Source organism: Anser brachyrhynchus (assembly GCF_964034855.1).
Source record: "Anser brachyrhynchus genome assembly, chromosome: 1".
Taxonomy (NCBI): Eukaryota; Metazoa; Chordata; class Aves; order Anseriformes; family Anatidae; genus Anser; species Anser brachyrhynchus.
Window position 1 is genome coordinate 97,305,178 of NC_137694.1, and position 22,300 is coordinate 97,327,477.

Here is a 22,300-nt window from a genome sequence, read left to right on the forward strand (position 1 = left end):
TGCTGTTAGTTTAGTGGATGGGTTGTCCTGTTAGGAAGGTGGCACACTTGGGTGTGCAGCGACAGGTGGGGAAACACCTGATCTCGTGAAAGATTTGGATTCCTCAGAGCTCTGACGGTGTGACTCAGGATCTGCATCAGGTGGCCTCAGTAAATTGGCGTGCCTTAGCTTGTGCATAGGAACATCATCTGGACGGCCATGTCCTTGTCCTGATGAGGTCATCAGAGTGTTCATTGTGCTAAGCAGCCGAAAGATGAAGTAACTCGCAGAGGCCACAGGAAATCGGTGGCAGAGCTGCAAGCAGACGTGTGGGATCAGATTTCCCAGCTTCTTGTTTGAATCTTGTTAGATTTATAAATCTAATTTGCGTGTCTCTTCATCCCTCCTGTTCAAGCCCTAGGGGCTGTCCTCAGTGGTCAGAACACTGACTTCACATCTCAGGTGCTAGCATACATTTCCTCTGAAATGCATGTATGCTTTTAAACTGAACAATAGCCATCTCGAGCCACTACAAATGGGAAAGGCTGAATCCAGGTAGGTCTGAGAATTACACTGCTAGAGTGCTTGGATCATTCAGTGTTTTTTTTCATTGTTCCTACAACAACAAAGATGATATAGGGCATTCTGCCTGTGCCCAGCTGTACCTCTGTATTTGAGTTGGTAGCAAATAATGTTGTGTAGGCACTGTACCTGTCAGCTGAGCTCTCATTAGATAATAAATTAGATTGTTTGTGTACCACTGAGAGTTAGTTTGCACAATCGTTAGCACAGTTGGTATTTTATGTGGGAAAGAAACCTGTTGAGATCTCAGGGTCAGTTTGTTGGACTTAGAGTTAGCAAGGATTTGCTAAGCTTGGCAATCTGAAATAGTGAAGTATGAAGTTTATAACTGTGCTACTGGCTCTGAATTTTTAGCTTTGAGATGCATGCCTAAGGCTAGAAGTTTCTCTGAGCAGGACCTCAGGCAGTGTGTGTGCAGTATACTGTGTGTCCTCACAGTGCCATTTTCTGCCTGTCCATAACTTTTGTGGGTACTGGGATTCTTCTGTGCTGTGACAGGTACTAAACAAGTGTGAAGCATTCTCTAGTATTTAGCGGTTGCCTTCTATCTATGGTTTATACTCAAAGACTTCAATATTTGTTTGAAGTTTGTGTTTATCTGGCTCGGCAAATATGACCTTGTTCTTAAGAGAATTGTGTAAATACTTGCCTCTTTTAAGACAGTGCTGTGGCTTTGAAGTTCCAGCTATGCGGCTTATGGCGCTGATTAGTTTTAAAAAAACTTCTGTGGATCTGTTTGTAGGAGGCTGTGCTACTCATTTTCTCAGCCTCAAGAAGACTGAACTTAGAAGCAGCAAGAAGCAGAATGTTGCAAATTCAAGGCCAAAAAAAAAAAAGGTGCTTGCATCTTCTAATTAAAACGTTATGTCATTGGCATCTTTCCCTGTTCTTCTAGACAGAAAATGTGTTTTAATAACTTTCATGGCTGATGATCAGCTGCTAAGGATATAAACAAATCATTAGAACTCCCTGAATATTGAGTCACAGTCGATGTGTAGGTGATAACATGGAAGGCAGCTTGTTGCAGTGCCTAAAGCATGTGTCATGAGCACTTGACCAAGGATGATCTTAGTGTCCCGTGGCAGGTGTGGATTTGTTAATGCTCATTCCTACTTTTAAGTTGGTAAAACTAAGGAGCTCTTACAACAGCAAGAGCAGCCTGCAGGAGTGGCTGGATATCAGCTTTGTTGCCTGGCTTATTTGCTTTGAGAGCCTGTAAGTGTCTGACTTTTGTTTGCTCCACGGATTCATTTTTTTTTTTTTCTGAGTATGTCCTGTTGCTTCTCTGATGATGGAAACCAAATGTGGATGTTAAAGTCTGACTGGTTTGACTTCAATTTTTCATGGATTTGAGTGGGAGTAGGCAGTTGTGCCATGCCTCTGAAAGTCATGCTAAGTATCACTAATGCTTTATAGGTGCTATGAGCAAATGCAATTAACAGCAGACTCAGATTGGGAGCCTCTGGGTTATAATCTCTTTCCTGACTATGGTGAGTGGGGAGAAGGAAGAGTGGCAGGAGAAGAAGAAAGAGAAGAGAAAAATCTCAGCCTATGCTTGACTTTTTCATCTCTAAAGCAAGAATACTTTGGACAGCGTTATTGGAAAAATTGTGAGAATTAATTTTCTGTACTAGTGTAAGCAATTCTTAAATTATAGCACTACAAACTGCTGTTATGAGACTTACAGATTTTACTGGTACTTGCAGTGCTTCTTTGAGGATGTTGTTTTCATAAATACCCTTTAAAGTGTTGTTGTGAGGATATTTTTGAGGTGTTGGTTTTTTGTTTGGTTTTTGAAGACTGTTCCCTGGAGGTGGACAAAGCTAGACTTTGTCCTCATGGAGGAAGAAAAAAGCTTGTTTGCAAACTTGACCACCTTACTGGAACCTGTAAGGCTTGCATCTACTTTTGATTATATGGTTCTGGTTTTGGCATCTGCAAATGGAAATGATGAAAATCAAAGATGCTTTGGAAATTAAGTTACATATGGAAGCTTTATCTCAAGATTCTGAAACCATTTTTTACCCTTCTTACATTCTTCGTACTGAAATATAATTAAATTTAATATCTTTGGAAGAAGAAACCTGTGAAAATCTTGACTGTTCTCCTATTGTAATGAATAAAAGGATAAAGGTGAATGAGGAAGCTAGTGAAAAGGATCCTTGCATCAAAAGTGAGGATATTCTGTCTGGGAACTGTTGTCTATTAACAAACAGCCAAAGTTCATAGATGTCTGTAATAAGAAGAATGCCAGTGGAAAGAAAGAACAAAAAAGTAAGTCCTTATCTCATCATGAAACGGTAGGTGGAAAGAGTTGTTGAAATCAAATGGGCATCTCAGAAAACTGTTTTTATCTGAGAGGGTTGTTTAAGAGTTTGGAAATGGAGGTGGTGAGGAGGTCTGCAAAAAGAGAGATAATGAAAGATGCTTTATAGAAGAAAACTTGAATGCGATGTAATGTCAGTTTAAAGAGCTGGTCAGTTTCAAGGAGTATGGCAACAGAAGCAAACAAATCATACAGGGAAAAGTAAAATGAGAGGCCTTTTATTTTTCATAATACCAGAACCAATGAGGTTATACAAGACTTGGAAAAGGGTTTTGAAATTTGAAAAACATGGATATGGTTTATGAGAGAGAGCTAATCTGTGGGAAAGTGTAAGTATATATGCCAAGACTGTGATAAACATATGGCTCAAACCCGCACAGGAGGGATGCGGATATATACATCACAATTCAGGTGGTAACTTTTTGTGGCACAGGTATAAGCTGACATACTCTGGGGCTTAAGACTGCTAAGGGCTTGATGAAATATTTCATGCATCTGTAGTTGTTTGAATGCTCCTTTCTGTGCACGCTGATGTTTGCTCCAGGAATGGATTATTGGGTGACTTGTATCAGTGACTATGTTTTGACAGACCAATGTTTAAGGTCCTTGGTCAGCTGCTTTATCTCCAGTATTGTGCGCTTGGTATGTTACTTCCAAAGAAAGATTTCTTCTCATCTGTTACCTCCAAATGCTTGGCTTCTGAAGGAGAAACATCACGGCTTGTGACGTCAGAGGAGGTTTTTTAGCTGCCTCCTTGTTTGCTGGTATGAAGCAGCTGGCTGAGGAGGAGAAGAATTAGATGTAGGTCTCCAAAGAGAATAAAATTCCTAAGCAAGCTCTTGCTGTACTTCTAGCTCTGGTATGTCATTTGTTGACCTATCTGGAATCTCTGGAATAGGTGCTGTTTAGCCCTGTGTATACGGATGCAGCATTTTGAAAGGGTAAGGAAAAGGCAATCTGTATTTCTGACTATCCCTTGAACATGGTTTATTAGGTTAGTGGCTGTTTTTGTTTGTTTTTCCCTCTCCCCTCACTTGTTTTCACTCTGGGAATCCCTTGTTGTTGTTGATACAGCTCCAAACTGAGCACTGGAGTAGATCTGACTGCCTTCAAGTTCCAGCCTGTTCTGAACAGCAGCTAGTGCCCTGTCCAAATATACTTTCCCCAGCTGCAGTAATTTGAGGTTGTATCTAATATGCTTTATTACACACCTCTAAAGAATTAGCCCAGAACCTGATGGGTAACAGATCAGGAAGAAAATGCTTCAGATTCATGTGATTTCTTTATTTATTTGGACACTACAAAAAGAAACATTGGATGTGCAATATAACTTTGAAAATCGGTGTAGTTAGTGCTGGTTGAGTGAAATCTCCTTTTCAAAATCTGAAATCTCCTTTGGATGGTTAGATGACTTGGGACACATGCTTCCCTTTTCAAAAACGAGAACAGTAAAGAGGAGTATATGACTTTTCTGTTAAGGCTTACTCTGGAAGTCATATTCTGTCTCATTTCATGGAACAGATGGTTCTGCTCTAATTAAGTTATGTAAAGATTCCTTAGTGATATCAGCAGTATTTTAGAAGTTACATGGAGTAAGTGGGCTTCTTGGGTAGTGCTTTTTTTGTTGAAGTTGTTTGTGGAGTCAGTAAAGCCTACAACTGAGGTGTTCTTTCACGAGTTTTAAGTTTGATGTGTTCAGTTTATGTATTTGTTACTGCAACCCACCCCAAATCCTCAAGGAAATGACAAAGTTATTCAGCTTGCTCATAGAGCTTCTCAGATTCTCCTGTTTTCTGCTATTCCTACCCAGCAGGACTCAAGATATCAACGCTTGCAGAGTAAGTGGAGGTCTGTGATCATGAACTGCGGTGCGTATGCAGCTCTGCTTAGCTTACACTGATAGAAATGCCCCCCAGTAGCTGACCCCGTGCATTCCAGTTTTATGTAAGGGTGAAGAAAAATTGTGTATGTTCTTTCTTGGTGCCAATGGTTCAGTCAAGTCTGGGAGCAGCTTTTAATGTAGAAATGACTAAGAGTAAATTTGCATTTGGTTTCTAAGGTAGAAAAGGAAGAGCTCAAATTAGATATTTCATAAGACAAATAGTTTTGGGGCAAATCTGTGGCAAGTGGTATTTTCCATGTAACTTCAGATGCAGTAGAGCTACTTGTAAGCCTTTTCTCCTACTTCCTAAAAGGATCAAATAAGTCTAAAGAAAAGCAGTTTGTTTTTTTTTTCTTCAATACGTTGTCTTCAGTGAAAGATCAGGTGAAGGAACAGATGCTATTAACAAATAACATTGGCTAATTGTTTCACACATGTTGTAGGAAGAAATATGAGTCAGATGAAACTGTCGTTCAGAAAGTCTGTTTGTTTTTTTTATCCAAAAAGAAGTCATCTTGACTGAGCTTTTAATTACTACTGCATCATATTAGTTAGTATGCTGATGTCTATTGGAACCTGACAATGTGGTTACAGGGCTTGAGGTTAAACTGGGGAGCAGAGAAATTGTCTGAGCTAAAGGATAACTCTGTGCAGGGAGAGTGACGAGCTCTCTTCCATCACATTGCAAAATTACATGATGTTAAAATAGTAACTTCAGAGTTCATACAAACACACTTGGCTTATTTGTATTAAGTCTGATTTAGAACTTGGTCTTTTAGATCTTTTTTTTTTAAGGTCTTTGTATGTTAGATAAAATTCGTGTTGAGAAGGAGAAAAAAAGGATGACTTGAATCTTTGAATTATATCCTTGAAATGAGGAGAGTGTGTACAGGCTTGCAAATTTTCCCTAAAATGAAAAGGAGCTAGGCACTTAAGACCCTTGTCGATTTGACATTTACTGGTGTCTTGGGAAGATGGTGTGAAGCACCCTCTCTGGTAGAGGCATTGTAGGCATAACTTTACTACCAGGTGTGAGGAAGTTATTGCCAGCTATGGATGGTTTTGATGAGGATGTTGAGTAAGTCTGAGGTTGGACCACTTTGCCTCCTGGAAGCTAAAAGCATTTTAGTTTTCTCTTCTGAGCTGGGGAAGGTATTTTTTTCTATGGAAGTGACCAAATCTCTTGAATGTTTTTGCTTAGCCTTCTTGTTTAAAATCAAAGTGTTTGTTTCATCTGACCTCAGAGGTACTTTGTAGCAGTTATGTAAGTAATTATAGTTGAAACTGAAATCGTTAGCCTTGTTGCAAACTGGTTCACGCTTCCATACTCAGGTGTGTTTAACCAGTTGAAGATGACTTTATCTTATAAACAGGAAATTCCCTGAAACCACTTCACACTTCTGCCACTTCTGAGGCTGGAGCCACACTGGTACCCAGGCTTTGGTGGTGCCTTTCTGAGACCATTTTGGGTCCTCCTGCTCTCTTTCTGGTAGAAGGAAATCGTCAACAATTTTTTCCCTACGGATTTGCCTCTCGATATCTTGTGGCTCCTTTTAGCACACCGAGATTCCCTGTGGTTTATCTCAGCTCTGTCTCAGGAAGGCAGGAGAGTTGCCTCGTTTTTCTGGTGAAACCAGTTGGTGTTATTTACCCGTGCAGCTGATCTTGGCAGAAGAACTGTGGGGCATCTGAAGTGCCACCATCCAAGTGCTTAATAGCAGTGAGCAGCCGTGGCTGGTAATGTGGCTGTAAATATGGCCCCATTGTATTCAATTGTCTCGTTCCTTGAGGTGTTCAGATTTAAATCTGATTATATGAGTGACTAAAATGCTTTGAAATCCATGTTTATTTTTTTTCCTTCTCTCAGCTTCCTCAGCAGGGCTGTATGTAGTAGGAGAGGGATTTCTCTTCCCTGTGAGTCATTAGCTGTATCTTCAGCCAAGTGCCCAAGGGGATCTGCTCACTCCCGGCCCAGCCTCCTACACCTCCAAGTGGATGTAGCACAGTCACCTGCCTCTTCTCCCGTGGCTTTGAAACCTCACGTGTATTGTGGCAGCTTTTTGGCCAGCGTTGCAGCTGGGGATGCACGGGTGATGCTGTGCCCCTCCGCACTTCAACACTGGGAGATGCTCCTAAGCAGCGCATTGATTCCTCCCTGGCTGGTTGTGCTCCCAGAATGTCCCCGAACACAAATCGTAGTCGGAGCCTGGCTCCACCTCGCTGCTCGCAGAAATGCAGCAGACAGGTCCCAGGTGAGACAGATGGGAAGGCACAGACAGCACAAAGAAAGCAGAGTAGTTGTGTGCCTACTGTTCCCCTTTGAGGGCAGACAGAGGTCTGACAGGCATGCAGAGCCCCGCATCCTCCAGGCAGCTGCTCTGTGCCTGCGAAGGATGGAGCTCTTGGCAGCGGTGTGCTCATATTGGCAGCTTGGCCCTGCATGAAGCATGCCCCAGTCTCCGAACTTCTGGAGCTCAGGCTGAGGAGGTGTCTTAGCAAGGGCTGTAGCCTTCTGCGATGCGGAGAGGAGGAGCACTGGGGACCAAGTGCTCCTTTCTGAGCTGGTGTTTCCCTGGTGACAGTAGTTTCCTCTGCTGTCCCCTTTGGGACTCCAGTGAACTTCAAGTGACCTGTGCTGCTTCGTTTGGTCTGCCTCCCCCAGTCTGTTTAGGTTATGGTCATTTTAGGCTGGAGCTCCTCCCCAGTCCCCTTACTTTTTATTTAACTACTTCTCGCAGGGTTTTGTGTGCTAGTTCTGCAAGACCCGAGTGTCTCTGTTTTCTGTGCTGGCATGCAGGCAGAGGCTGGCAGAAAGCTAGCTAGTGCTGCTGGATGGCGTCCAGCGCTGGCTCTGAATGAGTGGGTGAGGAGAGGGGAGCTGCAGAGACTGCCGGAGTGCTGGCCAGGGACTTGCGTGGACTGGAACAGACTGCAGCCAGCTAGAGGAGGAGGAGGTATGTGTAGGCTACGTGCATCTTCTGTCTTTACATTAGCTTCATGCCTCAGTCAGTTTTATTTCTGAAATTGAGCATATGCTTTGCTCCTCGCTGTACATGTCAAACTTGATTATTTTTTTTCTGCATCCAAATCAGAGTTGTTACGAAAGTACGTCGGCTTAGGAAAGTGCATCGCCATTTAGAAGAGGTTTAGAACACTTACTCGCAAGGAGGAAACAGTAAATACTGCAAAGCAATTGCTTCAGAATAAGCAGGGGATATATTCAATCAAAACTTTTTTTTTTCCAGAGGAGTTTATAATGTTCCTTCTGATAAGAGGCTTTCTTATCACTGATAAGAACGCATTTTCAGCTGCAGTGCATTTCCAGAAGGCTTAGTTTGTGTGTGCTTGAAGTGTGTTTCCTTTTGTGCTTGCAAGATGCATTATTCATTAGGTGCTGTTCCCTCTGGGTAGAGAGCACTCATGAAAACTGTATTCTGAGCTGTCATTTAGTAACATGTGTAGTTAAATTGCACTGCCGTTGAGTGGACTGTAGAGCCTCATGAGGTTAAATACAGACCTTGTTGGAATAGCTTCAGCTGAAGCTGTGTGTCACTGAAACGTAGTGGCTTGGGAAATGGAGCTGGTTCTCATGGGGTCCTGAAGGAGAAACTGTGGAGATCTCTTCACGTTTTCTAAATTGAAACGTTTTATTTCTAAGTTCTTCCTACTCTTCTCTATTTTTTTCTAATGAAAACTGTTGCGCAGCCAACTGAAGATTGAAGTTCTGTGAAGAACTTCGGATCTGTGAAGACCGTTCACAACTTCCATCTTTTGAACGTCAAGTCTTTAGAGTTTCCTTTCTGCTTGGGTGGGAAACCAAATTTCAATCTTTTTTTTCCACAAAAACGGTGTTTGTACCTTATTCCTAATGGTATAGCCTGGTTTTAGCAGCAGAGCTCCCAGTATTTCACATAGTGCTAACTTGTCAGAATTGTACTTGTGACAACTTTGGTTGTGGACTGGAGGCTCTTTTCCAAGCCGTGCTGCAACATGACTTGATGTTTATACTTGTGTAGGCACCGCTCAAGCATGAGACCTTCTGTCCTGCCCTCGGAGGGAGAAGGTGGCTGGTGAAGTGCAGGAGACGATCGGGCCTTTGTGAGCAGGATTCGAGGCCAGCCGTGCTCATGTCGCACCACGTGGTAAATGGTTGTGGTACAGCCTTTCTGATCAGTAGTCCAACAGAGCTGCTTTTCTGAAACATAAGGGTTTGATCCTCTTCTGTGGATATCCTTTGTCCTTGTTGTCAGGTCAACAAGGGCTTGATGAGGCTGAGGTCTGCAGTGGAGCTGGTGAGGGCTGGACTGCTGTTGAGGTGGTGCAAGTGGGAAAGGGGGTGAACAGATGAAAGCTGGGGAGTATGTGACACTGCTTCTGAGGTACTTGATCCACCAGTCTTCAGGCTCCCTCTTTAAGTACCTGATTTTAGTCAGTTTCATGAGACTGGGTTTTTCAAATACTTTAAGAGTGTGTCCAATATTTCAGAAGCTCTCCATAATGAAATATGTGAGACGTTTCTTGCTATGTGGATTTTTGGAAGCTACTTGTGTTAGAGCAAATTAGTGGTCTGTCTTAATTTTTTATTGTGCCTGTCCATGCATCTATAGGAACTACTTAATACTAACACTTGTTTTAGGGGGACTAGGTACTGTCTTTAGCCTTGCGTGTGGTATCTTATGGATTTAAAAACAATAAAAAACTGGAAAAAACAGTAACTTGAGTTTTTGCTCATGACTTCTTCTAGTATCCCTTGACATTTTACGTGCTGTATTTCCAACAGAAGAAAGGCCCAGTTGCACTAAAATTCTTACTGGATGCTGCTCTGCCTGTACACAGATGCCACTGAAGGACAAAGCTGCCAGTGGTTTGTTCTCTGCTCGGTCACTAAGAAATGTTAAAATCTGTTTCTCCTTCAGCCTGTGCAAATAAGAGCGGGGTTGGGCTGCGGAAGGGGACGTAATGACCCCAGTGTGCAGCCCTGTGCCTGCCAGTGGCCCACTGGAAGAGTGCCCTGTGCTTAGGAGACTCCCCTCTCCGGAGAAGTTAAGGGTGATTGAAGAAGAGCATAAAATGAATGTAAGTAAAATGGTCCTGGCTCCTTAAACTCTTCCCCTTTCCCACTGTGGCTATGAGCTGGCTTCCATTCGCGTAAGAGAGTAAAAATTTACTCTTGGAGAGCCAGTTCCTGTGGATTACGGTGGCTGAACTGACCCTAGCAACAGTTGCTTGCTTTCTTTCTCTTTTTATTTGCAATGAATCATATGACCTATTAATTAAATACAACCGTGTGGACAACTACGTGAGATCAAATAGCTCTTTATTTAAAACAAAAAAAGTGGAAACTCTACACAGCCAGTCCTGAAGTGCATGGCGTACTGTACACACCACAGTAAGTCACCTGGAGTGAGGAGGTGTCTTGTGACTCCTTCTTTCCCTGTGGAAGTTCAATGTTTTTATGCTTTGAGAGAAAGGAAAGAACGGTAAGATACTGCTAGTACACCTTAAGAGTAGCCAGTAAGTGGAGTTATTTCTAACCCAAAATTTCTCTGATTTTCTTTTTTTAAAGAATAGTTAGTGAAAATAAATCACTGTAAAGGGGTGGATCGATTTTATTTGCTCACGAGAGAGTTAACACAGAACAAGTCTGACATATTTAAAATACAGCCTCACACTTGTTTTCAGAAGAAATAGGAATCTGTGTCCCAGTGTCTTGAAAAGATAAGGGAGACTGGTAGTCACATGAATGTGAGCTTTCACTGTGTTTCTCTGCCCAAAAGCAAATGTGAGTCCTGAATTTGTGTGTTTGCAGTGATTCCTGCAATGTTATGTCTGTCTCTGGAGCTCACAGCTGAAGAACCACACTGAAAGTAGGAGGGGATTCAGAAGAGCCTTCACAATAAGTCTGCAAAAAATCTTGCTAATAGACCTGAGAAACTTAATGCCTTCTAAAAGAAGATAGGGTGTGACTTGCTCACAGTCTGGAAAAAGTTCACAAGGTGAAAATAACATTAATCAACAGACAGCTAGAACAACTACCCGTAGCTAGGGTAGATTCTCCATCAGTGGCGACTTTGAAATCAAGAAGATAAAATGTGTATCTCTGTATGTATTTTATTTTCCAAGGGGGAACTTGATCATCACAGCTCCGGTTTTAAAGCAGGACTTAAGTCACAACATCATGAGTTATGGGTTAGATTGGATGGTTCTAATGGAGGCTTCTGGGCTGAAGAAATGACTGCAGTGGGATCTGTGTTTAGCTGATGAAAAGGCTTGTCAGAGTGGACATGTTGTACAGGTAGCCTCAGCAGAGGGACCACATGGTGCCGTGGGAGTTGTTCCTATGATTATAGATAAGTTTGCCTGTATCTGCTTTGGAGTAAGTGAAGTCTTCAGTTTGCTTGCCCAACGCTGCTAAATGACTTTTGTTCAGGGCTGTTAAGGCTCTCTCATATCCTAATGAGGCTTTAGACTTGCTGAAAGTGTGGTGTTGGCCTGTTTTTTATATTTCTGCCTGTACAGATAGGTCTCAAGAATACTTTTGTTCTAAATCAGTCTTTTTATATAAAATCAGACTCCCCTCTGACTGTGGTGTTCTTCTGGAGGCGTTTTTCTTTTGATGCCAAGCAGGATTTTAGATGTATTTGAATAAGGGAAAACAATCCGTTCTTCATTAGAAATGCAACAATTTTCCCAAGGGTAATTAATGTTTATTTTAATGTGCTAGGGTAGGATTAAAAAGTAATTTGTTTTCAACTGTGCCTAGAAACTTAATTGGAAACTACAGGTCAAGTTCTTCTGTGTCTGAGGAACAGCACGTCAGGAGGTCTTTATTTAGAGGGGTGGATGGTGTGGATCTCCTTACTTGTGAACTGAGGAGCAAGAGCGGTAGTCCATGTTGTTATGTTTAAGTGAAGCTTTTAAATATACGTGAGGAATAAATCAGGCAGCTTGTTCATAGGCTTACTGGAATCTGGGACCCCAAGCAGATAGTAGTGACTGATACCAAGACTGTGAAGCTCAGTGGGAGGCTTGTGTGGATCTCTTAAAATCAGGTGAACTCCAAGTTTTATTACTCTGAGAGAGGTCATCTTACCTCTGCTCTCAGCTATTTGTATTTATTTCTGCATGTCAAAAAATACAGAATGCAAATTGTTGTGTAGCGTGCGGGTTTGTGGTGTCTCAAAACAAGGACAAAACACTAACAAAGCAAATGCAAAATTATTAACTGCCATTAGCAAACTTTAAAAATGTGCACACAGATCTACTGAGGTTGACTGGCTATTTGCATGCTTGCTTATATATGCAATCGAATAATTTCTGAATGATTAGCATTTTTATTGTACCCTTGGGAGAGAAGGCATACCTTAACTTTCCTCCACAGTTTGCTAAGTGGCTCAAATTCTTTGCAGTGTCCACGCTTTGAAGGTGTAGATGTGAAGGGAACCTTCACAGGCTTTAACAGGCTTTCATCATAGGAATAACTCAGGTTAGTCTTATTTAAATTGACATTATTTCTGGAACTTTATATAGTTGAACTCGGTCAATTTCTAAACAAGGTACAACAGTGTCCTGATTCAGTGTCTTCAAGTTGTTTCTGATTCCTATGTAGCTGTCTTTAAAACTTTCTGGACAGTGCTGAAGAGGTTTTTCTGCTTTTGTTGCTTTGTAGAAGTCTGGTGTATTTTGTGGCCTCAGATAAAGAACGTTAATATGTTGTCACTGGACTTAATGGTTTGCCTAGTGATTAAATATAGCATGCCCATAAATGCCTAAGATTATCCCGAGGCAACGTGTTTGCTCGATGACTTATAAGTAAACTTGGAAATACGCATGTGTTTAAAAACTGTTGTTTTCATCTGTTAGGCTGCACTAGTGCAGCTTATCTCGTGATTTCTTCTTTTAATAGCTGACGGTAAGTTTTGTAACCTAGAGGTGGCAACCTGCCCAAATCCTGCCATGTATTGGACACTATAATGGTGATATGGGAGATACTGAATTCATAGAAATGGAAATGTCTCCTTTCCTTCGTTTGAAGGAAATTGATGTTGCCAGTAGTATTAAAATTGTCTCTGTTGTTTCCAGAGTCCGTTGACTGATGTCTTAATCACCAAGCCACATACTGAGTGCATAATAATTACAGATCTAAGTAAGCTCATTTTCATACAAAATAAGGAAAAGATAAGGTTAAAAAGCTTCAGTGTGTTCATTTTTCTTCTGATTAGATAAGGATTCAAAGCAGGCTCTTCATAAATGTCCTGAGAGCTCCATGGAAATCTACAATTAATAAGAGCATTTCTTATTGCCTATTTGCCAATCATGTGACAAAGAACACTTAAATGCTAGCAAGGGATTCTCAGACAAGCTATAGCAGGTTTTATGCTCTAGAGAATTATTTTTTTTCCTATGTAAAACTCAAGATATCTTGAGTTTTTATTCTTGGAGCTGTTGAGCTGGCTGATTTGAGCATTAGAATAAAATTGTCTGTGATTCTGTAATGCTCCTGTTCTCTTCCCCTGATACCTTTTGTCTTACAACCACTCTTATAACCACATGCTCAGTTTCTGTACAGCTAAATATATGTCTCTTGTATACAGCGTGTTTCTAGAAGTACTTTCTCTTAAAAGCATGACTAGAACTAGCTGAAGTACAGCTATGGAAGCATACAGCTTAGAGGACATGTCTAACATTGTCCTGTTGATTGCACCTAAAACTTACTTTTCTCTCCCTCCCTCAATGCCTTTTACACTACAGTGCTTAGAATATTAGTGGGCAGACATAGAGGCTTTCTGTTATTGGAGGCTACAGAAGGTAATGTTTAGGAACTTATCTTTTTAAAGCTGAACAGAGTCAGACTTTGCCCTCACTGTGTTATATTCACTTAAACACCTGGCCTTGAAGTTGCACTCTTATATTCTTGTGGCGTTCTCAAGTGTAGGTAGACGAGAGAGCATCATAGAACATTTGTGGGGAAATCTTGAGCCATGAGACACAGGAATGTCTCCTGTGGGAAATGGCAAAATGTGAAAATGGTGATGAGGTGGTGGCACTACTGGGACTAGTTTATTAAAAGAGCTGGCTTTGTTCTGCAGTTCTTCTGGAAACAACCACAGACATACTGAAATGGTACTGACCAACTAGTGTGCTACAAGAGGGTGCTAAAACTGGGTGGTTTTCAGTAAACATGCTGCAAAGTCTTATGGTTAAAAGTGGTTCTTTTGCCTCTTTCCTTCTTCCCCCACCCTGAAAGTAAATAGCCCCTGGTCTCATGATAGAAATGGGTTTAAGATGTGCATCCAGTTTTGGAAGGACTCAAGTCCTCAAGGACATATAGCAGCTATATGCTGTTCAGACCTTTAGAAAGGTGTTCAAGTAAACAAACCACCACCACCAAAACCCCAAAAAATCCAGGCTGTAAAAGAGGCTTTTTATGGTATACCTGGTTTTGGTACCACCTGAAAGTGGCTTATTCCTGTCTTAGCTGTAATTTGACTCAGTCGGTCACTGATTTGTACAGTATTTTCTTCAAGGTTTTCTTACTTTTTCCCAGCTTTGGGACTACAGGAAGGCCCCTAAACTAAGTGGCCAAAACCTGTTACAAAAAAAAATGAGACCTTGTTACTACTGCAAAATTACTACCAAGTTTAGTCTTCTCTGAGTTTACCACCCAATTTTAATCTTATATGAGTCCTAGGTTGTGATCCCCTTAAATATGGGGTGGAACATAAAACAGATCAGGAGATCAAGAGCTGGTGGTGGTGCTGCTATTTGTGTTTGCAGGAATAAACTTTGGCCTTTATTCCTGCAGGCCTAATTGTAGTAACTGGCAAAAATCCCTTCTGTAGTAACGTTTTTCCCCAGTGGCGCTCCAATTAGAAATTGGTGTTATAGGTGGTGTTTTCTTGTCCAGCTGATGGCCTGTGGGAGGACCCAATCTTCTCCGTCACCTCCTGTGCTGTGGCTTTGCTGCCTCTTCATTGAGTCTGTGCTAGAAGAGGTTGATCTCTGCAAAGGGCTGTGGTGTGCTTGTGAGCGAAGCAGGTTGCTGTCATGCAATTGTAATGCCTCATAATTAGCATCTGGCCTGATAAAGGGAACAGTTTGGACCCTTCTATCCTAAATGCTGGGAGCACACTCCTGCATAAGAGCATAATGTTACAGTGACAATCCCATTTAGATAGCACCTATTCTTTATTGCTCGTTTGGTGTCCATTTGTTCTTGAAGATAAAGTTACAGATCTAGCATGAAGACATTTGATGGTTGAAAATAAATCTGTTTGCTTAACCTTTTACCACTCTTTGTTGCAGCTCTCAAGTTCCACTTACAAATATAGGAGCGAGGAATTCAAGAGGCAGTTTTCTCATCTGCCAGATTCAGAGAGACTCATAGTAGGTAAGACATAATCACACCAAAACTGCTTCTCTTATGACTGATAATTCCAGACTGCAGCAGTGCCAAGGCTTTTTTTTTTTTTAGTAGCGTATTCTAACTGTAGCTGAGAACTTCCTGTTCTCCTGTCTCTGAGCCACCAGGACATATCTGCAGGGAAAGTCAGGTCCAAACTCCTCTCTTGCACTGCCTGCTTTGTCAAAAGACGGGCTCCTTTTTCCAGCTGAGAAGTGAAGGAAACAATACAGGATCCTTTGGTCCATCTGTATATTGGATGAGAGCTTCTTAATGTGTTTTTCTGCTGCTACTTTTTAGTGGGTGACAAAACACCTGCTGAAAATGGTGAAGATATGACTGACAGCTGTTAGGTGGCAAGCTGGAAAGAGAGGTTGCCCTGCAGGGTCAGGGTGAGTGCTTAGCAAATAAGCTCAACTTACGTGCATTGCCTTGTGCAATGCAAGTGTGCGAGGAACAGAGGCAGAGTTAAATCCAAAGAGCACTGCACTTATTTTATGTTGATGTGGTTTCTGGGACTGAGTGATGCAGTGGGTGCTAGTAGTTTTAAGACTCTTTTCAAAGATAAATGCCAGCGATGTGGCATTTTTCTCTGAAAGAGGGCTGGGGCTGTTCAGCCTGGAGAAGAGGAGGCTCAGGGGATCTTTATCAATGTGTATAGATACCTGAGGAGGGAAAGAGGATGGAGCCAGGCTCTTTTCAGCATTTCCCAGAAACAGGACAAGAGGCTATGTGCAGAAGTTGGAACACGAGATTCTGTCTAAACACCAGGAAGCCCTCTTTTTTTTTTTTACTGTGACAGTGATGGAACCCTGGCACAGGCTGCCCAGAGAGGTTGTGGACTCTCCCTCCTTGGAGATCTTCAGAAGGTGTCTGGACATGGCCCTGGGCAGCCTGTTCTAGGTGGCCCTGCTCGAGCAGGGGCAGTTGGACCAGATGACCTCCAGAGGTGCCTTCCAGCCATAACCATTCTGTGGCTCTGATGAGGTGGCTGCAGGAGTAGAAGTACAACTGAACTTGAGGAGCAGTGGTGGTGAGAAGTGCATGGGGATGTGGGGGAAGCGAGGCAAGTGGCAGAACTTCAGACTATGGTGCATAGCTTCTTGCCACTGAGATGTTCCTTTTGAACTCTGACCGCCAATTTTGCTCCAGAGCAAAATCCAAATAATGCAAGTGTAAAACCCTACCTCCTTTGCCTGCAGTGCTACATCCTATTCCCTCTTTTATTACTTGCCTTGCAGGTAAGTCTAGCTGTGATGCCTGAGTATTGAATAACAAATGCACTGTCTAAGAATCGGGCTTTGTTTTTATACAAAAGTGGCATTGTGAGTATTTTCTAAGTTCTCTCTCATCTTATGCAACCTTCAAGGCACTGAATATTGAGAGGTTGTCAGTACATGCTTGTAGTGTGCCAAGTTCCTTGCAGGTTAATGGAAGAGGAATTGGAACTTGCACTTGCACAGGGAAAAGTCACATCCCTCCATCCTTTTGCAGCCTTAGAAGGAGGCAGTTATCCTCTGAAATGCCTGTCACATTTTTCAAATAGTTGAGCTAAGTACAGAAGTAAGTCAACAGAAAAGGATATTACTTCAAAGCTTTGGTTTGATGTTTCTCCTTGCACAGGACAGATTTAAAAGCAGTGGAGCAAAATCTGAAGCACAGTTTCAATGAACAGACCAGACCGCTTAGGACTTGGAGAATGATTTGGTAAAGGGTTAGTCTGAACAATGTAGCAGCATCTGTTCTATCAGAAACAAAGTCGTTACTTTATGAGGGTAAAAAAAAAAATATATACATAAAAATTAGTGCTCCTTTGCAAAGACTCCTTGCATCTTCTAAATAAAGAACTGTGCCTCTGCTTGATGCAGAGGAACTTTTCCCAGGCTTTACAATGCTCAAAGAAGCAATTACTTGCTGCAGTTCATCAGAAGAACGGTAACTGTTCTTAACTTAACTGCTTAAAAAAAAACACACAAAACTATTCCACCATAATAAACACTATATACAAAGATTATATGATTTTTTTTGTCTATTATAATGAAAGAAATGAGTTAGACTTTCAAAATGGGAATTTAAAGGAGTGCCACTAACTTTAATTTGTCTGAAAATATTGTTTACAGGCAGCATCTAAAGTTACTGGATCTGATAACTTAAAGGAAGAGATTAGCATTTTTCCTTCTTGTTTTGACATCCTCTTTTGTAGGTAGGTCATGGTGTTGCTTGTCACTTGCCTGATGCTCCCAGGGGAGTCTTTTTATGCTAGTTCTGCAAGAAAAGAGGAAGGGTATTTTCTTTTTTATGGATGTCAAACCTGGTATGGATATCTGGCTAGTATGTGGATGAGGAAAAAGGAATTAAATGGTCGCATAATACTAGGCAGTACTTAAAAGGTCAGAATCAGTCTCCATCCTCCAAACAAACATAGAAATTGGATAAAAACTTCTTTAGTACTGTTTCTTTAAAGTCCTTAACCTCAAACTCCTACTGCATTCACCTCCCCAGCCCTACAGCATTTTGGTATCTGAGTTGTTAAATTTTTAATATGCACTTACATACACTGGAAAAAAGAATAATTTTAATTGTTTGGAGTTACGTCTCCAAGGGCTCTTATACATGCCTCATGCTTGTTGCAAGAAACTTTATTTTCACTTGATTGTTTGAAGGAGAAATCTGAGAGAATTCTTAAAATTGTAGTAAAAGCTGCTGCAGATGCAGACTTACTGTGAAGTTAGGATGGTGAGGGACTTCTGAACCTCTTGCAACTTGGACAAGAGCTATATTCTTCATTGTGGTGTATAGAAAATCAAAATTCTAGCAGAGAAAATACCAGATAAAATGCTTTTCAAAATAAAAGGTGAAACTCTTTGATACCTCTACAGTTGAAGTTGTTAAAGTCCTGTGTGAATAGCTGTATTCTATGTATCTTCTATATGTAAGGTAACCTTTAGGTCAGAGCTTCCAGAAGGGGCCAGTCTGTCTTAGTTTTCTTGCTGTATGACTAAAGAGAGCTTTGACACTTACTTCCATAGGCTCAGCTTAGTGCTGAGTACTTCTGAAAATTTCTTTTGTTTTACTCTTCAGGCTCTTAAATTATGAAAATTCTCCTCAAGAATTTTTTAAAAGTGCAACCAAATCCTCTGCTCTTGATTTTGATTAGCAGATACCTAATGATGGGTAACTTCTAGATGAAAAAAATATTATTTAATAGGAATGTTTTAGCCAGTGACAGTGATCGTAATAAAAATAAGTCAACTGCTGAAAATATCTCTTGCCTGAAGAACTGGATTGCTTCAAGCTGTCTTCTAGTGTCTCACTTTGCAGATAGTTTTAGCTAGTGATAGGATCTGCCTGGTGAAAAATTAACAGTACTTCATATGTTGTAGTAAGTTATGTAGGAGTTGACAGTATAATCTGTTGTACTATAAAGTGGTTGTGCATTCTGTTTTATTTAGGCACTCTGAAGTTTGACTTAGGAATACAAGGAAGACACATTCACAATCTTGCCTGATACCTCTCCTCCGAAAATAAAGGATAATGTACAGGGGGTTGGTACATGGAGTGTTGTCCTTTCACAGACATTTCCATTGACTCTGATACTGGGGTGTTCCCAGAACAGTGCTCTGGATGCAACCCAATGCAAGCCTGCCTTGACAGACTTGAGAAGAGTGAAAGAAATGGCTTTTTATTTGAATTGCAACAACCTTATCTCATTTTAAGTTAACATGTTTGGGTCTATTGAGCTGTGGCAAATGAGTAAACTTGTTCTTTCTCTCTATACGTAGATTACGCCTGTGCACTCCAGAAGGATATCCTGCTGCAAGGACGTTTGTACCTCTCTGAAAACTGGCTCTGTTTCCACAGCAACATTTTCCGATGGGAGACCACAGTAAGATCGCTTGGTGCAGTTGAATCCCACCTCTTTGTCCTGGGCTATCAGGATATAGGACTTTTTTGAGGGACTCTTATGCTCTGTCAAATTACAATGAGTTAAAAGTGTTAAAAGCAGTTGTTGCACTCGCTGTAGGAAAAGAAACATAAATCAGCGAATGAGAAAGGTAAGATAGCCTAGTTAATAGGTAAGGGAGTTGTCAAAAACATTTTACAACTGTGAGAATGCTAACCACTTGAATTCTACTCTGTGCTCTGAAGTACATAGGACAGGCAACAAATAGGCGATGTACTTAAGACAGGAGGTATAGAAATGCTTAACTAAAAACCAAGCTTAGTTTTGTCAGATGGATTTGATGATCAAATCTTTCTTATTGCAGACTCCTTATCTAAAAAAAAAACCCAAAACTCTAGAAATCACAGCCTTGAATATACAATCTATTCAAAGACTAGTTTTCAGCCAAAACAGCATACATCTTAGTAACCTGCTCCTGCTTGCCTAGCAGTGTGATATTTTGAGCAGTATCTTAAGGCAATCTGAGCTCATCAGCTATATTGGTAGAGCCAAATTTTGGGGCCTCCTTAGCAGGGTGCTAATGCAGATAGGGAGAGTAAGTAGAAGGCCTTCTGCACACACAGGAGAAAGCAAGATCCAGCTGTGTGTTCTTCCTTTATCTAAACTGAACAGCAGCACAATCTTACCTTCAAGGGAAGGCTGGTCAAAGTATAAATGCTTGTTGCCACACTTAAACGGAAGCATTTCAAGTACTAATACATAAGGCAAATGCACACACGTAGGAAGATTTCCAGTGTCTGGGCTGCAGATAAACCTCTGTACAAATGGACTAGACTACAAACTTTTTGCGAGATAACAGAGACAAGATGGTCTGTTATTTGATCTATTCCTTCCCTGTATGACATACCGAGTGAGATTGGTTTTGGAGTCTGTGTGGTTTGTATGTGGTTAGGGTTGTGCTGGAGAGGTGGAAGAAAACTACTTGCTTCCCAAGTCCTAGTATGAAATAAGAGGGAATTGCTTTTAAATCTTAATTTGCTTCTACTTTGGAATGCTTACTGTTAAAGTTAGCAAATGAAGACAGCAGTTGCCTCCATAATCTCATCTGTATCTCATCCAAGTGTTTAGGGTTAGTTTAAGTTCCTCTAGCAAATTCTGACTCTGTAAATTAAAATAACAGTTAAACCTAAAAAATAATAATTATTAAATCTCTTTTCTTCTTAGATTTCTATTGCCTTGAAGGATATCACTTTCATGACAAAGGAGAAGACTGCTCGGCTCATTCCAAATGCTATACAGATAGCAACAAAGGGAGAGAAGGTGAAAATGTGTATTTAAATACTCTTCTTTTAAGTGATAATTTCCAGAACAGAGCGCGTATAGTTTTTCATTTGAATAAGTAACTTTCACTGTCACATCTTTAAATATGACTAGGACTACACAACGGACTTGGTAGTTTGGTCCCTGTGCACATTGGCTTGATAATTCAACTTTAGTAGTGGAGTCTGTAACCAAACTAGTGTTAATGCAGTAACCTGAAGGGGGTTTTTGTCTTACTGATTCTCAAAGGAAATCTGCTTAAAAACTAGAAGTTTAGGACACAAATTCAAAATGTCTTTGAACTAGAGATCTGTGTTCTTATTGGATTTAAGTGTCCCAGAAGAAAATTGCTGAAAGCAAAACAACCGTTACCACAGGTTTTAAGTCATGGAGAAATCTACCCATAAACCACCCAATTTTATACATTGGGAAGTATAGTTTTCTTGGGGGTGTGTTTAGGGAAAGCTGAAAAGCATGATTCAGAATGCTCTTACGTGCAATGTACTTCATGATATCTCTTATGTCAATACCTTGAAAATAAGATTAATTCTTTGCTGGGTACAGAGAGTAGTTATAGTTATCCATGGTAAATCTGGAGCTGTTGTTTGTGAAGGTGTTGACATTTCCTGTTGCTTCATTTTTGGCTGCTCCCTCAATTTCTTCTAAAAATACTAACTTCCTTCATTAAGGAAGATATTTCTTTCACTGGTAAACAGACTTTCAAATGGGAAAGATTTTAAAACTACAAATGATGGAACTAATTTGATCTCCTGTTTTGATTATCGTAATTTCACATCTCATGAAAAAAATAATGAAAGGAGTATGTAGAGTTAGGATGGAAAGGGCTGTGGCCTGTAAGAAATAGGCATGTGCGTCTCTGATTTGTTCCACCCCCCCATTTGGAAGTGGGAGAAAGGTTTAACTGTGTATGTAGTTGAGGGGCAGCTCTTTTTTATGCAAAAGGTACAAATGATTGCAATTGGGTGCACAGAAGAGCAAGGGTCTTTATATACTCTGTGGATATTGGGGAACTAACTTGCTTTTTAGAAGTGATTAAAAAGTGTGGACTGTGAGGAATACGAGAGGAACATTCCATTGGCGAAAACCTTACGGTATTTAAGGAATAAGGAAACATTCTGGCTTTCTTAAAAATACCTACAAGTGAGTTTTTTGTACCTTTTATTTCCTTCTGCAGTTTTTCTTCACATCATTCAGTGCAAGAGACAGAAGCTACCTCAGTATTTTCCGATTATGGCAGAATGTGTTGTTGGATAAGGTAAGCTTGTAAGTGCTGGTACCTGGGGTTAAGTAACAAAATAATCTTTTTCTAACATATGTAGATGTGTCTTTAGAGGATGAGAGACTTTGCTTAAGAAGTTAGCTTTTCCTTCCTGACACAGAATTATAACCTGGTGTTCTTCACCTCCTTGTACTTTAGATTACAAATAAACTTTGTATCCTCCCCTTCTTTATACTGCCATCTACAACTTTGCTGTTTATGGAGCATTTTGTCTTTGAAGACAGGTAGCATGATTCTCTTAACTACCAACTTAAGCAGATGTTGGCATGCATTTGTTTCACATTTTCTGTGGCTAATTTGTGACCAAAAGGGCAAGAGACTTTCTTCAGGGAAAGCGTTTTTCCTTTTTAAGGAAAAACCCAAAAGTCACCTTCTCAGATAAGTTAGCAGAACCTTTGCCAACCAACTCATTACAATTCCCCTGACCTTGAATAAACGCAACAAAGGCAGGCTGAATGATATAAAAGTGTATCTTGGCAACTCTGCTAGTTAGCTTGATGTATATTGCAATTTGTGGGCACTTAAGCTAATCTTCTTTCTAAAAATATGCTGACACTTTCTTTTGCAGAACATCAATGTAACCAATGCAATTTTTGTAAACCAAT

The 22,300-nt window shown here is 40.8% G+C and overlaps 1 protein-coding gene across 8 annotated transcripts in view; it reads left to right on the top strand.

Moving 5' to 3' along the window:
* GRAMD1C (GRAM domain containing 1C) overlaps nucleotides 1-22,300 on the top strand; it is a 49,310-nt gene that overhangs the window by 2,049 nt on the left and 24,961 nt on the right. For 3 of the 8 annotated variants that reach the window (XM_080564068.1, XM_080564067.1, XM_080564073.1), the window contains exons 3-6: nucleotides 15,075-15,159; nucleotides 18,954-19,057; nucleotides 20,300-20,395; nucleotides 21,591-21,671. In XM_080564068.1, the coding sequence (XP_080420194.1) occupies nucleotides 15,075-15,159; nucleotides 18,954-19,057; nucleotides 20,300-20,395; nucleotides 21,591-21,671 (366 nt within the window). Of the gene's footprint in view, nucleotides 1-2,793; nucleotides 2,836-7,536; nucleotides 7,724-8,785; nucleotides 8,919-9,685; nucleotides 9,846-15,074; nucleotides 15,160-18,953; nucleotides 19,058-20,299; nucleotides 20,396-21,590; nucleotides 21,672-22,300 lie in introns of those variants that run through there. The other 5 variants (XM_080564069.1, XM_080564070.1, XM_080564071.1 and 2 more) reach the window with 5 other exon arrangements.